Consider the following 20,081-nt stretch of genomic DNA (forward strand, 5'->3'; position numbering starts at 1 on the left):
ACATGGAGAATAGACATGCTGAAAAAGGAGGGCTAACTGTACTACAAGTAATGACAGATTTCAGAGCCTTTTGTTTTCGACACTCTCTATATAAGGACATCACTGTACCGTTATTTTTAAAAGTATTTCTGGACTACACATAAAATGGAATATGAGGTTTTTTAATACTGAGGTCAAATAACTTAAAAATGTATAACTGAAAAAGTGAGATAATCTAAACTTACATTCTTCCAGCTACGCCATTTTTTTGTATTCAAACTTTGCCTTTTATGTAAATAGCCTAAATATGTTTCAACAGAACTAACTCTCGAGGTCAAATTCTTTCATATGTATAAAATAAAAATTCGATACCAAGGTGGCAAAGGCTGGGCGTGGTGGCTCATGCCTGTAATCCCAGCACTTTGCGAGAACAAGGAAGGCAGATCACTTGAGGTCAGGAGTTAGAGACGAGCCTGGCCAATAAGGTGAAACCCTGTCTCTACTAAAAATACAAAAAAATTAGCCAGGCCTGGTGTCACATGCCTGTAATCCCAGCTACTTGGGAGGCTGAGGCAGGAGAATTGCTTGAACCTGGGAGGTAGGGTTTTCAGTGAGCTGAGATCACGCCACTACACTCCAGCCTGGGTGACAGAGCGAGACTCCATCTCAAAAAAAAAAAAAACAAACAAAAAAAACTTATTAAAGTAAGCCTAATAAAACTTCTTAAAGGAATTAAAAATAAAATGTGAATTATAAATCATATTGTTATCTTTAAAATATCAATGTTGTCAATCCTTAAAAGTACAGACTTTTGGCCGGGCCGTGGTAGTTCACACCTGTAAATCTAGCACTTTAGCAGGCCAAGGCAGGTGGATCACCTGAGGTCGGCAGTTTAAGACCAGCCTGGTCAACACAGCGAAACCCCGTCTCTACTAAAAATACAAAAAAATTAGCTGGGCGTGGTGGTGGGTGCCTGTAATTCCAGCTACTTGGGAGGCTGAGGCAGGAGAATTGCTTGAATGTGGGAGGCAGAGGTTGCAGTGCACCATGATTGCGCCATTGCACTCCAGCCTGGGCGACAGAGAGAAACTCTGTCTCAAAACAGACAAACAGAAAAAAGTACAGACTTTTAGGATTGACAACAATAAGGATGTATTATTGAAATGTAAAAATAAATTTAAAACTTCAGGCCAGGGGTAGTGGCTCAAGCCTATAATCCCAGCACTATGGGAGCCCGAGGCAGGCAGATCACCTGAGGTTGGGAGTTCAAGACCAGCCTAGTTAACATGGTAAAACCTCATTTCCACTAAATGTACAAAATCAACTCAGTGTGGAGGTGCATGCCTGTAATCCCAGCTACTCGGGAGGCTGAGGCAGGAGAATTGTTTGAACCCAGGAGGCGGAGATTGCAGTGAGCCAAGATCATGCCATTTTACTTCAGCCTGGGCAACAGAGTAAGACTCTGCCTCCAAACACAAAAACAAAAACAAAAACTTCATTTTACTCATTTGATTTCAACTAATCACCCTTCCCAATAAGTACAGAATAGCAAAACAGCAGCCAAATTAATAGGCTGTCACTTTCTCTGGCTTATACAGTCTGCCCTCTGGTGGAAGTGCTAATTAACAGTGAAATGGCCAAATAGAGACAGCAGGGGAGAAACAAGACCAAGTGAGCCACTGTAGAGGCACCAACTGAATAATCCAGGGGTGACTGCAATAATTAGTTATGACATTTCTACACTTTCCTCTGAAAAGTAAATACAACAATTTCTGGCCATAGGCCAGGCCTTAAAATATATACTTTCTGCACCACACCTCATATGAAATGTGAATATAGGACCCTAAAGTTGAAGATTAGTATACCTCCCTCTTCAGCCCTCGAGCCTCTTCTTATTCCCCAATTCATGGGGTCTTCATGGGCAGTGAGAATTTCCAAGGAATTAAAAACACTTTCACATAAGTAAAGATTTTGCAAATACACTGTGAATCAGAATTTAAAAATTTAAAATGCTTTTTCCTCTAATAAATTGCACACTATGGTCATGTGAGATTAAAGTATAACTTATCCCCATTTTCCTTTTTTTCTTTATAATATACTCACTTCCTGATCTGGGGTCCATTCAATTGCTTCTATTAGAAACAGATTTAAAGGAACTGTTCTTATATACTATTATTTTAGGGAAAAGAAATGTATAGTGTTAATTATCTACTTAGAAATATTCCCAAATTATTCTTCAGGAAATTAACAATGATATTTTATTAGGGTTTTCTTGTTTGTATCTTCCAGGAAAGACTGGCATTCAGCATCCACTCCACTGGAGGTAAAGAAGTATAGTCTGATAATGGTTTGTTTGGAAGTCAGATTTCCAAGTGCTAGGACTAGCTGGCCACCACACATAGTTCAAGATGTGTGGTTCAAGATGCATCACTAGCTATGGCTGTGGTTTCGTTGGTTAGAACACAGGGGCTTTACTTACCTATCTCCTAGGAAGTGGAAAAACAATCAATATAGGAAAGGTGCTTTGGGAAGCTCTGAGACTTAAATAAAACAAGCCAAGCAAGAAATACATTACTTGGTGCTATGTTTTCCTGTAGACTAGGTTACAGAATAACTGAAACCAAGGCCATTGATGTGGGGGAAAAAAATGTTAAGATATTTTTAAGAGGGTATAAACAGCACCTGAGCTCAATGAGATTCATGACCGGTCTGTTTACCTGCTGCCTCCTCCTGTGGCATTGTGGGAGTTCTTCGGGGCCCCTGTGGCCCACTGTTCTTGTCACTGTTGTTTTCCTCCAGACTGCCTGCTGGTTCTTGGGTTTTCATCAACTGACTCAAGAGAACTGCCAAAATATTCTGCATGTCAGCTGGTGTGCTTGAAGCTTCAGGGGTCGTCTGTTCTGCTGAAGGCAGGATCACTGGGGCAGAGGGTGCTTCCTTCAAAGACTCCTCTGGGGCCATGTTCTCTGAGTCCTGCTGCTGGGAAGTAGCTTCCGTCAGGGCACTGATGGATTGATTCAGGGCTTCTAGCTGCTGCTGCATCTCTGGGTTGGAGTGGATGTTAAGCAGCTGTGCCATTTGAGGGATGCTCAGGTCGGTTTGGCTCTGCAGCAGGTTTAATAACACTGCCAATTCACTTTGATTCAGTTGTTGTGTGATGTCACCAAGGCCTGTGGAAAGACAGTGAAGCCAATATAAGAGGATGAGACAGGCCAAGGACCCTTTGCCTTCTTCAACTGGCAACAACAACTTACAATATCCAAAAAATGAAGTTTTCATTTTAAATGTCTCATTTTTCATGCCTTAAAATGTCATGACACAGTTTGTTATTCTTTATGCTTTCCCTTAAAAAATACACGCACTAATAACTAAAACATCTCTGGACTGTGCATAAAAGTGACTCCATTTTACCTTTATTTTTCAAGGTCTGTGATTTTTCAACCCTTACTGTACATCAGAATTACCAGAAGAGATTTTAAAATCTCTCCTATTCAGATGCCTCAGGACCCATCCTTAGATGGGCATAATTGTTTTTAAAGCTTCCTGGATGATTCCAATGTATAGCCAGTATTGAGAACCACTGCTGTAAGTGAAGAGGGAAGGGAAAGTGAACCAGAAAAGAGTATCTTTTGTTTCGAAGAACTGGTCATAAAACAGGAGAACTACTTTGTTGTAATAGTTCAATATGACATAGCTTCAGATACATTTAGATCAAAATAAGTCTATAGAACAACATTCAGCTATTGTAATTTAACATGATTAGATTCTATGAAGGTCTTATCAAATCTAATATAAACAAGGCTCTAAATTATGTGTGTTAGAAAGTCATGGGTGAACTAACCTTAAATTAAATTTGGCTTACCTAATTCACTGATTTATGCCACACATTTAATTGAGATACAGTGTTCCACACATATTTCAGGAAAAGAAAATGATCCATTGTAGACTTTCTGGACCAAATGTACAAAACTTGGTTAATCTCCTCCTCCCCATAATGAGGACATTAACCTCTTTCCTAATGGTTCACTGGACAAAAACTAAAACACAGACACACACACAGAATCCTTACACTTGACCTTCAAAACCTGCCAAATACGCTTAGTAAAAGCACAAAGTCCCCACTCTGGCACTGACCTATTGCATCCCCAGCCCCAGGCTCCACCTTGCCAGGAGCAGGCTGAGGTGGTGCTGGGCTGCTGTTCTTTACAGGCTCAGCATTTGTCCCTGAGGTAGTTTCTTTTCGAGAAGTTTTGGATGGAGGTGGCTCTTCCACTACCACACCGCTCTGTCGCTGACGTCGCCGTTTCTTACTCCACAACTCGTGGCAATCTTGCCAGTGGGGGAGACTGGAAAAAGACAAAGCAAAGGGGAAATATGTATGGGAATGTGGCAGTGAATGAATGGAGGAGCCAAGGATTAAAGTGGGAAGGCAAAGACTGAGGGAAATGTAAAGAATAAGGAAAACAAAAGTAGGTAACAGCAGTGTAAAAGAAGTCATGGCAGACGGTAGTCTGAGGAAATAAAAGTACAAAAGTCCAAGAAAGTTATACAGTGAGAAAGGAGGATCTTGCTAATACTAGGTACAGACTAGCTATATAAATTCCCATATAAATATTGTCTTTCCTTGGCATAACAAGAATAAAGGAGAACTGTATTGATCAAGTTTCAGTAGGGAATAAAGAGGAGGACAGAAATGGCTGGCTTGTTAATGTATACAGAAGGTCGAGGAAAGGTGGTGACTTAAACCATGGAACCATGTATCATGATCAAAACATCTCTGTGCAAAATCAACTTATGTGTAATTTGGTTTGTGAGGACCACAGACTAGTTCTTTCCCCTTTCTGCCCACAGAATTTCCATGACTGGATATCAACTTGCTCATCTGTGGAGTTCAGCACTACGTATAACTTAGTATATTTTTCCAGACTTTCCCATACAACCAGACCAAGTAGATAAAATCTTACTACAAAAATCTCTCTATAAGTTCCCAAATTTTAGTAAAACCCTTATATATATCAAGTCATATTCAATGTATCAATATTCCAATGTAATAAATGAATTTGGCTGGGCACGGTGGCTCACGCCTGTAATCCCAGCACTTTGGGAGATAGAGGCAGGCGGATCATGAGGTCAGGAGTTTGAGACTAGCCTGGCAACATGGTAAAATCCTGTCTCTACTAAAAATATAAAAATCAGCTAGGTGTGGTGGTGTGTGCCTGTTAATTCCAGCTACTAGGGTGACTGAGGCAGGAGGACTGCTTGAACCCGGGAGGTGGAGGCAGCAGTGAGCCGAGACTACATCACTGTACTCCAGCCTGGGCAACAGAACAAGAGTGTGCCTCAAAAAAATACATGAATTTGGACATTTCTTTGGAGCAATCAGATTTAGTTACTACCTACTCATGAACTAACATCCTATCCATTTTTAAGACATGCAGTCTTTCTTAAGGTAAGAACACGACCCCCAAAATTTGACATTAAAGCTATAATACTGTCAGTGACAAATTCAAAGCTAAGAGACTCTTTATTTCCTTTTCTTTTGAGACAAAGTCTTGCTCTGTTGCCCAGGCTAGAGTGCAGTGGTGCAATCTCGGTTCACTGCAACCTCCTCCTCCCAGGTTCAAGTGATTCTCCTGCCTCAGTCTCCCTGAGTAGCTGGGACTACAAGTACACGCCACTACACCCGGCTAATTTTTGTATTTTTTAGTAGAGACGAGGTTTCACTATGTTGGCCAAACTGGTCTTGAACTCATGACCTCAGGTGATTTGCCTGCCTCAGCCTCCCAAAGTGCTAGGATTACAGGCGTTGAGCAACTGCGTCAGGCCAGATAAAAGACTTTTTATGTGCTATAATGTGGGATATGAACCTATGAAGTTCCAAAACAATACAGAGGCATTCATAAGATTTTAATGAAATAGAGACACATCAAAATATCATATTTCTTTTATGTTACTTTAATTTTTTCAGATAGAGTATCACTCTATGGCCCAGGCAGGCACTGGCACAATCTCGGCTCACTGCAACCTCCACCTCCTGAGTTCAGGCGATTCTCCTCCCTCAGCCACCCAAGTAGCCAGGACTACAAGTGCACACCACTACACCTGGTTAATTTTTTGTATTTTTAGGAAAGATGGAGTTTTACCATGTTGGCCAGGCTCTCTTGAACTGCTGACCTCAGGTGATTCATCCACCTTGGCCTCCCAAAGTGCTGGGATTACCAGTAAAAGCGACCACGCCCGGCCGAAAGATCTTATTTCTTACATCAAAATTCAGTAACCTGGCCAGGTGCGGTGGCTCATGCCTATAATCACAGCGCTTTGGGAGGCTGAGGCAGGCAAATCACCTGAGGTTGGGAATTGGAGACAAGTCTGACCAACATGGTGAAACCTCGTCTCTAATAAAAATATAAAAATTAGCCAGCTGTGGTGGCAGGCTCCTGTAATCCAGCTACTCAGGAGGCTGAGACACGAGAATCGCTTGAACCCGGGAGGTGGAGGTTGCAGTGAGCTGAGATTACGCCACTGCACTCCAGCCTGGGTGACAGAGTGAGAGATCTTGTCTCAGAAAAAAACAAAAACAAAAACAAACTGGCAGTGACGGAAACCATTTAAAACTGGGACTATCGGCCGGGCTCAGTGGCTCACGCCTGTAATCCCAGCACTTTCGGAGGCTGAGGCAGGCAGATCACCTGAGGTCGGGAGTTCAAGACCAGTCTGACCAATATGGCGAAACTCTGTCTCTACTAAAAATACAAAATTAGCCAGGCATGGGGGCGCATGCCTGTAATCCCAGCTACTCGGGAGGCTGAGGCAGGAGAAACACTTGTGGTGAGTCGAGATCACGCCACTGCACTACAGCCCGGGCAACAAGAGTGAAATTCTGTCTCAAAAATAATAACCAAAAAAACCCCCCAAAACTGGGACTGTCTCTGCAAGTGTGAGATATATGTGGTCACCAGAGATATGCATGACTGCAGCAGAAGGAATGGTTAAAAGCAAAAACCAGAAGGAGGTCAAGCGTGGTGTCTCCTGGCTGTAATCCCACGACTTTGGAAGGCTGAGGCGGGAAAATCACTTGAGCCCAGGAGTTTGAGACAGCCTGGGCAACATTGTGAGAGGCCATTTCTACAATGAGAAAAAAAAAAAAAATGGTGGTTCATGCCTGTAATCCCAACACTTTCGGAGGCTGAGGCAGGCAGATCACCTGAAGTCAGGAGTCTGAGGCCAGCTTGGCCAACATGGTGAAACCCTGTCTCTACTAAAAATATAAAAAAAATTAGTCGGGTGTGGTGGCCTGCACCTGTAATCCCAGCTACTCAGGAGGCTGAGACAGGAGAATCACTTGAATCCAGGAGGTGGAGGTTGCAGTGAGCCGAGATCATGCCACTGCACTCCAGCCTGGGCGACAGGGCGACACTCTGACTCAGAAAAAAACACAAAAGGCTGAGAGCGGTAGCTCACACCTATAATCCCAGCACTTTGAGGGGCCAAGATGGGTAGGAGTTCAAGACCAGCCTGGCCAACATGGTGAAACCCTGTCTCTACTAAAAATACAAAAAAATGGCTGGGCGCGGTGGCTCATGCCTGTAATCCCAGCACTTTGGGAGGCTGAGGCGGGTGGATCACCTGAGGTCAGGAGGTCGAGACCAGCCTGACCAACATGGAGAAACCCTGTCTCTACTAAAAACACAAAATTACCTAGGCATAGTGGCACATGCCTGCAATCCCAACTACTTGGGAAGGCTGAGGCAGGCAAATCGCTTGAACCTGGGAAGTGGAGGTTGTGATGAGCCGAGATTGCGCCACTGTACTCCAGCCTGGGCAACAAGAGCGAAACTCCGTCTCAAAAAACAAAACAAAACAAAACAAAAATACAAAAAAATTAGCCGGGCATCGTGGTGGGCACCTGTAATCCTAGCTACTCGCAAGGCTGAGGCAGGAGAATCGCTTGAACATGGGAGGCGGAGGAGGCAGAGCACAAGATTCCATCTCAAAACAACAACAACAACAACAAAAAAGAAAAAAACACGCAGGGTGCAGTGGCTTACGCCTGTAATCCCAATACTTTGGGAGGCTGAGGTAGGTGGATCACCTGAGGTCAGGAATTCAAGACCAGCCAGGCCAGCATGGTGTAACCCCATCTCTACAAAAAATACAAAAATTAGCCAGGTGTGGTGGTGTGTGCCTGTAGTCCCACTTACTCGGGAGGCTGAGGCACGAGAATCGCTTGAACCCTGCAGAGGTTGCAGTGAGCTGAGTTGCGCCACTGCACTCCTGCCTGGGCGACAGAGAAAGACTCCATCTCAAAAATAAGTAAATAAACAAACCAACCAACCCACAAAAATCTAAAAGGAATACTTTCAAAGAGGCTCTACAGAACAATATTCTGGGATGGAGATCCAGGGACAAAAGAAGACAGCTTGAGTCAAATTAGAACAAGCATCAAAGCTAAATCTATTACTTACATAAAGAAAAAAACAAAGATAAAACAAAAAAAACCTCAACCATAATACTCAAAGACACCTCTTCATTTGGGTCTTATTGGGCATTTGTGGTTCTTCTATGAGTTTCTCATCTTCTAAGGCCCAGGGGAAGGTTTAGGGTCACAACGCGGCTACCAGCACTTACTCTGGAGGAGCCATTTTGCTGAGCTCAACATCTTTAAGGAAGTCGCTCTGTAGGGTCTGTTCAGCTGTGCACCGCTTACTAGGATCTAGTGTCAGCATGTGGTCCAATAAATCAAGTGCTGCAGAAGGAATGCTATGGAAAAGAACACAGAAAGGACAAGTTCACAATGACCCTACAGTTCTCAAATTTTGTGTGAAAGGGTCTCACACCTGTAATTCCAGCACTTTAGGAGGCCAAGGTAGGAGGACTGCTTGAGGCCAGAAGTTTGAGATCAATCTGGGCAACATACTGAGACTGCACCCTCTACAAATAAATATATTTTTAATTAGCTGGGTGCAGTAATGTGCACCCTGTTGTCTCAGCTACTTGGGAGGCTGACAATGGAGAATCAATTGAGCCTAGGAATTTGAGGCTGCGGTGAGCTCTTACTGCACAACCACATTCTAGCCTGGGTAACAGAGCAAGAGTCCATCTCTTTTAAAAAAAAAAAAAAAGGGGATGGGCAATGGTGGCTCATGCCTATAGTCCCACCCAGCACTTTGGGAGGCTGAAGCGAGTGGATCATTTGAGGTCAGGAGTTCAGGCCCAGCCTGGCCAACACAGTGAAACCCCATCTCTACTAAAAATAGAAAAAATTAGCCAGGCATGGTGACGCATGCTTGTAATCCTAGCTCCTCGGAGGGCTGAGAATCGCTTGGACCCAGAAGGCGGAGGTTGCAGTGAGATCACACCTAGACAGAGTGAGACAGTCTCAAAAAAAAAAAAAAGTCTTTGAATTTCCATGTAAAACCAAAGAAAGGAAGTTGGAAGTTGGCTAACGCAAGCAAGCAGATTTGCTCCCACACAGGATTTAAGAAATGCTGGGCCGGGAACAGGCGTGGTGGCTCAAGCCTATAATCCCAGCACTTTGGGAGGCCGAGGCGGGTGGATCACAAGGTCAGGAGATCGAGACCATCCTGGCTAACACGGTGAAACCCTGTCTCTACTAAAAGTACCAAAAATTAGCCAGGCATGGTGGCAGGCGCCTATAGTCCCAGCTACTCAGGAGGCTGAGGCAGGAGAATGGCGTGAACCCGGGAGGCGGAGCCTGCACTGAGCTGAGATCACACCACTGGACTCCACCCTGGGCGACAGAGTGAGACTCCGTCTCAAAAAAATAAAAAAAAAGAGAAATGCTGGGCCGGGCACAGTCGCTCATGCCTGTAATCCCCGCACTTTGAGGGGCCAAGGCGGGTGGATAATCTGAGATCAGGAGTTTGAGACCAGGCTGGCTAACATGGTGAAACCCCGTTTCTATTAAAAATACAAAAAAATTAGCTGGGCGTGGTGGCACATGCCTGTAATCCCTGCTACTCAGGAAGCTGAGGCAGGAGAAATACTTGAACCCAGGAGGCAGAGGTTGCAGTGAGCCGACGTCATGCCATTGCACTCTGGCTTGGGCAACAAGAGCGAAACCTCGTCTCAAAAACAAACAAACAAACAAACAAACAAGAAATGCTGTGCTATAACACAAGTAAAAATATGGCCAGTTCTGGCCAGGTGTGGTGGCTTGCACCTATAATCCCAGCTCTTCGGGAGGCCAAGGCGGGGAGATCACATGAGGTCAGGAGTTCAAGACCAGTCTGGCCAACATGGTGAAATGCCATTTCTACTAAAAATACAAAAATTAACTGTGCATGGTGGCAGGTGCCTGTAATTCCAGCTACTTGGAAGGTTGAGGCAGGAGAATTGCTTGAACCTGAGAGACAAGGGTTGTGGTGAGCCGAGATCGCATCACTGCACTCCAACCTGGGTGCAACACACACAAAAATATGGCCAGTTCTATCCATCTATTAAAGTTAAAAAAAATAAAACAACAGAGAGGGAAAAAAGTAAGAAGAAAAACAAAACCAAAACATGGCCAGGCGTGGTAGCACAACCAGTGATCTTAGCCTCCCATAGTTTAAGCCCAGCACTTTGGGAGGCTGAAGCAGGAAGATCACTTGAGCCCAGGAGCTCAAGACCAGCCTGGGCAACATTAGGAGACCCTATCTCTACAGGGGGGAAAAAAATGCCAGGTGTGGTGGCAGTTGCCTGTGGTCCCAGCTATTCAGAAGGTTAAGGTGGGGCCAGGCGCGGTGGCTCATGCCTATAATCTCAGCACTTTGGAAGGCGGAGGTGGGTGGATCACAAAGTCAGGAGTTCAAGACCAGCCTAGCCAACATGGTGAAACCCCGTCTCTACTAAAAATACAAAAATTAGCTGGGCGTGGTGGCAGGCGCCTGTAATCCCAACTACGTGGGAGGCTGAGGCAGGAGAATCACTTGAACTCGGAGGGTAGAGGTTGCAGTGAGCCGAGCTCACACCGTTGCACTCCAGCCTGGGCAGCAAAGTGAGACTGTCTCAAAAAAAAAAAAAGAAAAGGCTAAGGTGGGAGGATTGCTTGAGCCCAGCAGGTCAAGGCTGCAGTGAGCCCTAAGCATGCCACTGCACTCCAGCCTGGACAACAGAGCAACACCCTGTCTCAATTTAAAAAACAAACAAACAAACAAAAAACCATGAAGCAACAGTTCCATTCTCTTTTTTTCATGGGAAGATCAAGAAGGCTATGAGAAAATTTATATATTGTTCAAAATAAAATGGTTTTCTATTGTCTAAAGCCTTCAGAAGAGAAAATTACAAAAGGGCTATGATAAAACTCATATACTGTTCAAAACTAAAATGTTTTCCTACACTGTGTTGCCATGATAAATTGGGACATTAATTCCCCAGACCAGGAAAAAGTCAAGTCTCAACACCAGCCAGACACAGAAACGAGATGTAACATTTTCCCCAAACTCACAAAGAGAATTCTTCTCGTAGACGCCTTCTATATTGCTTCTTCGGTTTCATGGTGTTGAAGTAGGGCAGTTTGATAACATCAGGCCACACAGCTGGACAAGGGCTACCACAGAGTCGGCTGAAAACAAAGCAAAAAGCAAGAACAACAGAGTGAGTGAGTCAGCATCATGAATTCTGGAGGTTTCAGAATCAGTAATTATTACCTCTTGAGGTCTGGGGAATCTTTGCTTATTACATTAGAGGGCATGCAGAAAGGAAAATATGATATTACTGCTTTAAGGACAGAAAGGAATAGAACAGAAAGAACTGGTTATAATAGAGCAAAGAAAACATACTTGGATAATAATCCTAAACGATTCACATTATTTGGATTTGTGGAATGTTTTGATCCCCCTATACAGGTTTTTATTACCAGTTTTGTTCTGTTCGGTTAATACTAATTACAAAGGGCTAAGTTGGTCCTATAGTAACCCTATAAGGTAAACTGTGAGATAAGAAGACAGTATAAGACTGAACATTTTGATAGATAATTGACAGTTTACCAAATAACAAAAAAAAAAAATTGAGTTACATACCACCTTTAAAAAACGTCTACATTGGCCGGGGGCGGTGGCTCACGCCTGTAATCCCAGCACTTTGGGAGGCCAAGGCGGGCAGCTCACAAGATCAGGAGATCGAGACCATCCTGGCTAACACGGTGAAACCCTGTCTCTACTAAAAATACAAAAAAATTAGATGGGGGTGGCGGCAGGCGCCTGTAGTCCCAGCTACTCAGGAGGCTGAGGTAGGAGAATGGCGTGAACCCGAGAGGTGGAGCTTGCAGTGAGCCGAGATCACGCCACTGCATTCCAGCCTGGGCGACAGAGCGAGACTCCGTCTCAAAAAAAAGAAAAAACAAAGGTCTACATTAGGCTGGTGTGGTGGCTCATGTGTGTAATCCCAGCACTTTGGGAGGTCAAGGCGGGAGGACTGTTTGAGCCCAGGAGTTCAAGCCTAGGCAACAAACATAATGAGACCCTGTCTCTACAAAACAAACGAATGAAAAAATAGCTGGGACTACAGGTGTAGTCCAAGCTACTCAGGAGGGTAAGGAGGGAGTATCACTTGAGTGCAGGAGTTTGAGGCTGCAGTGAACTATGATTACGCCACTGCACTCCACTCTAGGTGACAAAGTGAGACACTCTCTATTTAAAAACAACAAAAAACAAAAAACACTACACTAACCTGCTATATTCTTCCCTTTAATTTTATTGAAAAAATAAAACAAACACAAATCCGCCCAAATGCCAGCCCAATCCTGGGCCTTCCCCAAATTTTCTATTATAGGTTGTATTTCATAACTATTTACTTGCTATATACCTTACTAAATTCTAAATTATTTGAAGGCAGGGACGTACTTTTTTTATCTCTGAATCCTAAAGTTTAATGTTAAAAGTAATCTGTTGTACAACAGGCTCAATAAATGTTTACTGAATAAATTTAATCTAATCTGAGCTATGAATGGAAGGGCCATCCCAAAAATGGTATGCTTTTATATGAAGAGCTAATAAAAAATATGCAAGGTAAGACCTAAAAATGAGATGGAATAAAACTTCTTTATATGCATAGCCCATGACAAAATATATGGTAAACCTGACTGAGTAAAGAGAAACTTACTTGGACATAAGAAACATAAACTCATTCACAATGACTAGAAAGTGTTAGAAACTGGAGGATGAGATTACCTATCACACCTGGGCACTCAAGAGCACATGTACAGCTGTACCTGATCAGTTCCAGTTGAGCCAGTTCCAGATTGGCTTGAAAAATAGGCTTCTTTGTGAACAGTTCCCCAAGAATACATCTAGAAAAGGTAAAATTGAGAGGTCAGAAGAGAAATTCTTAGAGCCTATTTAAAGTGTCTCAAAAATTTTTTATATTATTAATGTATCGAGTTGCAATGAAGATAACTAGCCCCAAATTTCAGAGTCTGAGTTTCCAAAGAAAAAATATTTCTTACAGTGAAACAGAAAGTATAAAGGATTTAAATTTGCCAGCAGATCAAACTTTTGTCACCTATTAAGGACACTCTATGAACAGAGAAAGGGAGTCAAGAGTCCTTTTCTATCACGCCATTGTAAATTAAGGAAATAACTAAAGACAATTTTACAAGGATGCTCAAAATTAAAGAACAATACTAACAAAAAATAAATAAACAAAGATGCTCTCTGTAGCTAGTTTCTATAAAGTTTGTATTCGTTTTTGTCATTAATCTGTTCTGTAGAAGATGCATTATACTATAGCCCTCTTGGCACTGTATTGCAAAGAAAATAATTTACTGTCATCAGCTAAGATCACTTGGACTTTTTTAGTTTTATTTTTTGAGATAAGAGTCTCACTCTGTCACCCAGGCTGGAGTGCAGTGGCGCAATCTCCGCTCACTGTAACCTTTGCCTCCTGGGTTCAAGTGATTCTCTGCCTCAGCCTTCCAAGTACCTGGAACTACAGGCATGCACCACCACACCCGGCTAATTTTTTTGTATTTTTAGTAGAATCTAGTGACTAAAACATGAATATATCTCAAATCATTTATGCTGATTAAAAGAGTGGGGGGAGTATATACTATATAATTTCATTTGTATAAAATTTTAGAAATAGAAATTTATCTATATAGTGACAGAAAGCAGAACAGTGGTTTGCTTGGTAATGGGAGGGTATGGGTAGAGGAAAGGGATTATAAAAGAGCATAAGGAAACTGGTGGATGATCATTATCTTGGCTGTGTTGATGGTTTTACTGGTGGATATATTAGGTAAAAACATATAAAAATATATGCAGTTTATACTTCAATAAAAAAGGTTTAAATATTGAATGAATTTGAAAGGCTATACTAAAATTTTCTGTACTATTCTTGTAACTTTTCCATAGATTGAAATTATTTCAAAATAAATTAAAATAAAGGCTGAGCACGGCAGCTCATGCCTGTAATCCCAGTACTTTGGGAGGCCTAGGCAAGAGGACCACTTGAAGCCAAGAGTTCAGGACCAGACTGGTAACATAGAAAGACCACATCTCTTTGAAATAATAATAATAATAAAAGATTACATGAATATTCTACACTTTTTGTTATATGCCTGAAATTTTTCATTTTTTTTGAAGTGAGGAGAGAAAAAAAAAAGGTCAATCTGTCTGACCTATGCTTTGAAATGAAACAAATACAAAACCAAATTTATAGTTTTACTTTGAAATTCTTTAGTTTGACTTAATTTGAGAAAGCAAAACAAACCTAGCTTTTTAAGTAGTACTTTTCTATTAGAATTTGGACCTTTAAACAAATTATGTTAAAACAACTTTAAAGATAAATTCTTACTTCCTGCATTCTCTCAAACCCTATTCAGAGATGGAAAAGTAAAAGTAAAATTTAGGCCGGGCCCAGTGGCTGATGCCTGTAATCCTGGCATTTGGGGAGGCCAACGTGGGAGGATTGCTTGAGCCCAGGAGTGTGAGACCAGGTTGGGCAACACAGTGAGATCTCAACTCTATAAAAATTAAAGAAAAGTAAAATTTAGGCCGGGCGCGGTGGCTCAAGCCTGTAATCCCAGCACTTTGGGAGGCCGAGACGGGTGGATCACGAGGTCAGGAGATCGAGACCATCCTGGCTAACACGGTGAAACCCCGTCTCTACTGAAAAATACAAAAAACTAGCCGGGCGAGGTGGCGGGCGCCTGCAGTCCCAGCTACTTGGGAGGCTGAGGCAGGAGAATGGCGTGAACCCGGGAGGCGGAGCTTGCAGTGAGCTGAGATCCGGCCACTGCACTCCAGCCTGGGCGACAGAGCGAGACTCCATCTCAAAAAAAAAAAAAGAAAAGTAAAATTTAATTCTGCTTTCAACATTAACTGCCACATCAAGTTCTAAGTGCAGTGTTGTCGTCACAGTGGGTAAAATCAGACATTTAAAAAAGAAAAAAAGAAAAAAAAAAAAACCACTAGGTTTTCAGATTCCCAACATAATTTGCTGTACTAGTCTTTCTAGTTTCTCCTCTTGATTCTAATTTGCACACTGAACTGTCATACCAATTCTCTATAAAAAATCCCATAAAAATATCTTCAGAGAGACTACCATGGATCACCAAAGTAGTAAGTTCACATCAAAACTCAAACAAAATCTTAATTCAATGAGCCACTGGGCTTTGAAGAATGTCTAAATTTCTGTAGTTTTAATTTCCAATTGTGTTTTTCTGTTTTATTTTCTTTTGGTTTCCAGTCCTTTGGTGGGAAGACGTCTTCATTATGTAATCAACACTTTGCTACTGCACTGAGGTGGCAGGCTGCACAGACTGAAATAATAGTACCAAACAGAGCTATGACTTTCCCCATGCATCTTAATGGGGCGTTAACTTTAGAGCCTGGTTGTGATAATTTAAATGCTAATACTGTTAAACCAAATAGTCCAGAACAAAAACACACCCAGCTTGAGTCAGTAAAATTTAACTAAAGCTTTATTTGATTTGGGTAGGCTACTACAGAAATTATGCTCTTTCTCCATCATTCTGTTGAATTTTAAAATAAAACCCCTGTAGTGCTCCTCTTAAAGACTGACATTAATAGAGGAAGGAAAAGAATGGAAAGAAGTGATTTGCTCCACTGGGAAGTATATATGTCAGAATTGTAAAGTATAGAGGTCAAGGACAGTGTGTGAGTGGGCATAAATCATACAACATAAGATACAATTAACAAACATGGCCCATTTAAAACATCCATGCCCCAACACACAAACTGTAGTTTCTAAATATAATTTTCCACTAAAAGGAACTAAGACTCCTTAGAGAAATGGCTGATTCCAGTTCTGGGACAGGAAATGAACAGGACAAGCTTAGAACCAAAAACAAGATGTTTTCTACTATAACACTACTATGGTGTGTCAAAAGGACTCAAAATATAGCCGGAATAAGCTCCCACTGGCTAAAGCCTGCATAGTTTGAACAAGAATAAGGATAATAACCACAATGGATTAAAATACATCAAATAAGTTTAAATCTACGAGTTCATAATAAAACCAAAAAACAAAAACATTTTTCATTGGTCACCTTTGAAGGATACTAGGAAACTACTTCATTATTTTGAAAACTGTTAAATAAAATTAAAGAATTAACTTTTATCCTACCTTTTCTATATTATTTAGACCTGAGTTCAGCCAAACAGATGGGAGGATATAAAGCATTCCAGTAAGAAATGATATAATTAGAATGTGACCATCATAAAATAACCACAAATGAATTAACAGATGTGGGCAATGGCCAAGTAACTGATAACATCCCAAAAAAAGACTATTACTATTATGTAAAGTGGTATGTGTGTACCAATCTGCTCATTTAGAACTGCCCTCACAAGGCCATAATAAAAAGCTGACTAGTTTATACTGGATTGTTTTGTTGTTTCAAAATCTTCCACAGACAACATACTCATTTACTGCTTGTACTCTGGGCAGAGGCTCCCACTGCTCCCCACCTCCCAACTCTGATATACCACTGATTATACAACTTTTGTTAGAAGTATTCAAAACCAACTGTAAAGTAGTTTCAGGGTCTACTACCCTGACCCTGTGTGGGTGGTAAGTAATCAACCTTTAATCCATTTACAATTTGTGAAAAGTAAAAAAGATAAGCTGGGTACACCAACATGCGCCTGTAGTCACAGCTATTCAGGAGGCTGAGACAGGAGGACTGCTTGAGCCCAGGAGTTCAAGGATATAGCGTGCTATGATCATGCTTATGAACAGCCACTGGACTCGAGAATGGGCAACATAGAAAGACTCTGTCTCAAACAATAAAAAGATAAAAAATTGGCCAGGCGCGGTGGCTCACGCCTGTAATCCCAGCACTTTGGGAGGCCGAAGCGGGCGGATCATGAGGTCAGGAGATTGAGACCATCCTGGCGAATACGGTGAAACCCCGTCTCTACTAAAAATACAAAAAAATTAGCCGGGTGTGGTGGCGGGCGCCTCTAGTCCCAACTTCTAGGGAGGCTGAGGCAGGAGAATGGCTTGAACCCGGGAGGTGGTGGAGCTTGCAGTGAGCAGAGATCCCGCCACTGCACTCCAGCCTGGGCAACAGAGCGAGACTCCTTCTCAAAAAAAAAACAAAAGAAAGATAAAAAATCATGCTAAAATATATATGTATCATCACAAGGATACAATCTGCGAAATCCAGACTACAAAAGGCTGGATAGGACAAGTGAAATAGTTTCTTCTAAGGAAATTATAAGGAAACAAAATAAATCAAAATTAGGTAACGCAGAAGGGGAATGTAAAATTAAAAGATTTGATGTAATCAATTGCAATCTATGAACCTTACTTGGATATCTTATTTTCAAATAAGATATCAATTCAAAGTTTAAACAAAAAAAAGAAGAAATCTGTTTTTTTAAAAAAATGTCTCTGACATTAAGAAATATTCAACAGATTCCCCAGAAATCTGGCCAAAAGTTTATCACCATAAGAGCTCTAAAAAGCCAGTGTACAGAGAAAACAAAGTACAAGTCAATAATACGTAAGTTACAGACAAGAGAAAAAGTTAACAGAACCTTACCCACAGCTCCAAACATCTATGGCTGGTGTGTAACGTTCTTCTCCTAGCAGTAGTTCTGGAGGTCGGTACCACAGAGTAATGACTTTGTTTGTGTAAGGGCGACTGAAATATAAAAAACAACCATGACATAAACTTACAATGGCTTCTGATGAAAAATATTCATATAACTAAATACAAATAGAAATAGGTGCCAAATGAAGATGAGACTGAAAAACAAATGCATAGCAACCTAACACTCCAAAATTAAACTGGTCAGAAGTGGGAGATGAAGAAATAACTTCCAGGCTGGGTGTGGTGGCTCACACCTGTAATCCCAGCACTTGGGAGGCCGAGGTGGGTGGATCACAAGGTCAGGAGATCGAGACCACAGTGAAACCCCGTCTCTACTAAAAATACCAAAAAACTAGCCGGGTGCAGTGGCGGGCGCCTGTAGTCCCAGTTACTCTGGAGGCTGAGGCAGGAGAATGGCATGAACCCGGGAGGCGGAGCTTGCAGTGAGCCGAGATCACGCCACTGCACTCCAGCCTGGGTGACAGAGGAAGACTCCATCTCAAAAAAAAGAGAAAAAAAAAGAAGTAACTTCCAGGCCTGGCGTGGTGGCTTATGCCTGTAATCCCAGCACTTTGGGAGGCCTATAGGGGAGAATCATTTGAGGCCAGTTCAAGACCAGCCTGGTCAACACTGCAAGATCTCACCTCTATTTTTTTTTTGTTTTTTGAGACGAAGTCTCGCTCTGTCCCCCAGACTGGAATACAGTGGTACCATCTCGGCTTATTGCAAGCTCTGCCTCCCGGGTTCATGCCATTCTCCTGCCTCAGCCTCCCGAGTAGCTGGGACTACAGGCACCCGCCACCATACCTGGCTCATTTTTTGTATTTTTGGTAGAGATGGGATTTCACCCTGTTAGCCAGGATGGTCTTGATCTCCTGCCCTCAGGTGATCCACCCACTTGGGCCTCCCAAAGTGCTGGGATGACAGGCGTGAGCCACCACGCCTGGCCTATTAAAAAAAAAAGAAAAAAGATGGTGGCTCACACCTGTCATCCCAGCACTTTGGGAGGCTGAGTGGGTGGATCACCTAAGGTTGGGAGTTCAAGAGCAGCGTGACCAACAAGGAGAAACCCCATCTCCACTAAAAATACAAAATTAGCCAGGCGTGGCGGCGCATGCCTGTAATCCCAGTTAGTTGGGAGGCTGAGGCAGGGGAATTGCTTGAACCTGGGAAGCAGAGGTTTCAGTGAGCCAAGATCGTGCCATTACACTCCAGCCTGAGCAACAAGTGCAAATCTCTGGGAAAGAAAAAGAAAAAGGAAGAGAAGAGAAAAGAGACAGAAATAAATAACTTCCATTCTAATTTATTTATTCCAGTCAAGGGACAATTCAAGAATTTAGATAAAATTTGCTGCCTAAAATCTAAGTGATAACGCTTTCAGATAATTAGGGAACTCTAACAGTTGCTGCAACTTGCAGAATACTAGAATATCCAGGAATAAAAAAGATTCTTAGCTGGGTGCGGTGGCTCATGCCTGTAATCCCAGCACTTTGAGAAGCCGAGGCAGACGAATCACGAGGTCAGGAGTTTGAGACCAGCCTGGCCAACATGGTGAAACCCCGTCTCTACCAAAAACAACAAAAAATTAGCTGGGCATAGTGGCGGGCACCTGTAATCCCAGCTACTCGGGAGGCTGAGGCAGGAGAATTGCTTGAACCTGAGAGGTGGAGGTTGCAATGAGCGGAGATCACGCCACTGCACTCCAGCCCAGGTGACAGAGTGAGACTCTGTCTCAAAAAAAAAGAAAAGAAAAGGCCGGGCACAGTGGCTCACGCCTGTAATCCCAGCACTTTGGGAGGCCAAGGCGGGTAAATCACGAGGTCAGGAGATCGAGACCATCCTGGCTAACATGGTGAAACCCTTTCTCTTCTAAAAACACAAAAAATTAGCCAGGCATGGTGGCGGGCGCCTGTAGTCCCAGCTACTCGGGAGGCTGAGGCAGGAGAATGGCTTGAACCCAGGAGGCAGAGCTTGCAGTGAGCCGAGATTGCACCACTGCACTCCAGCCTGGGCGACTGAGCAAGACTCTGTCTCAAAA

At 42.6% G+C, this 20,081-nt stretch overlaps 1 protein-coding gene across 4 annotated transcripts in view; it reads right to left on the reverse strand.

Annotated features, from left to right (window-relative positions):
• CDK12 (cyclin dependent kinase 12) overlaps positions 1-20,081 on the reverse strand; it is an 87,987-nt gene that overhangs the window by 15,337 nt on the left and 52,569 nt on the right. For all 4 annotated transcript variants that reach the window (XM_073005346.1, XM_008012866.3, XM_008012867.3 and 1 more), the window contains exons 8-13: positions 17,993-18,094; positions 13,193-13,270; positions 11,429-11,545; positions 8,608-8,739; positions 4,114-4,325; positions 2,697-3,149 (exon numbers count right to left, since the gene is read on the reverse strand). In XM_073005346.1, the coding sequence (XP_072861447.1) occupies positions 2,697-3,149; positions 4,114-4,325; positions 8,608-8,739; positions 11,429-11,545; positions 13,193-13,270; positions 17,993-18,094 (1,094 nt within the window). The remainder of the gene's footprint in view (positions 1-2,696; positions 3,150-4,113; positions 4,326-8,607; positions 8,740-11,428; positions 11,546-13,192; positions 13,271-17,992; positions 18,095-20,081) is intronic.

The sequence above is a fragment of the Chlorocebus sabaeus genome, chromosome 16 (assembly GCF_047675955.1).
Source record: "Chlorocebus sabaeus isolate Y175 chromosome 16, mChlSab1.0.hap1, whole genome shotgun sequence".
In the NCBI taxonomy this organism is placed as follows: domain Eukaryota; kingdom Metazoa; phylum Chordata; class Mammalia; order Primates; family Cercopithecidae; genus Chlorocebus; species Chlorocebus sabaeus.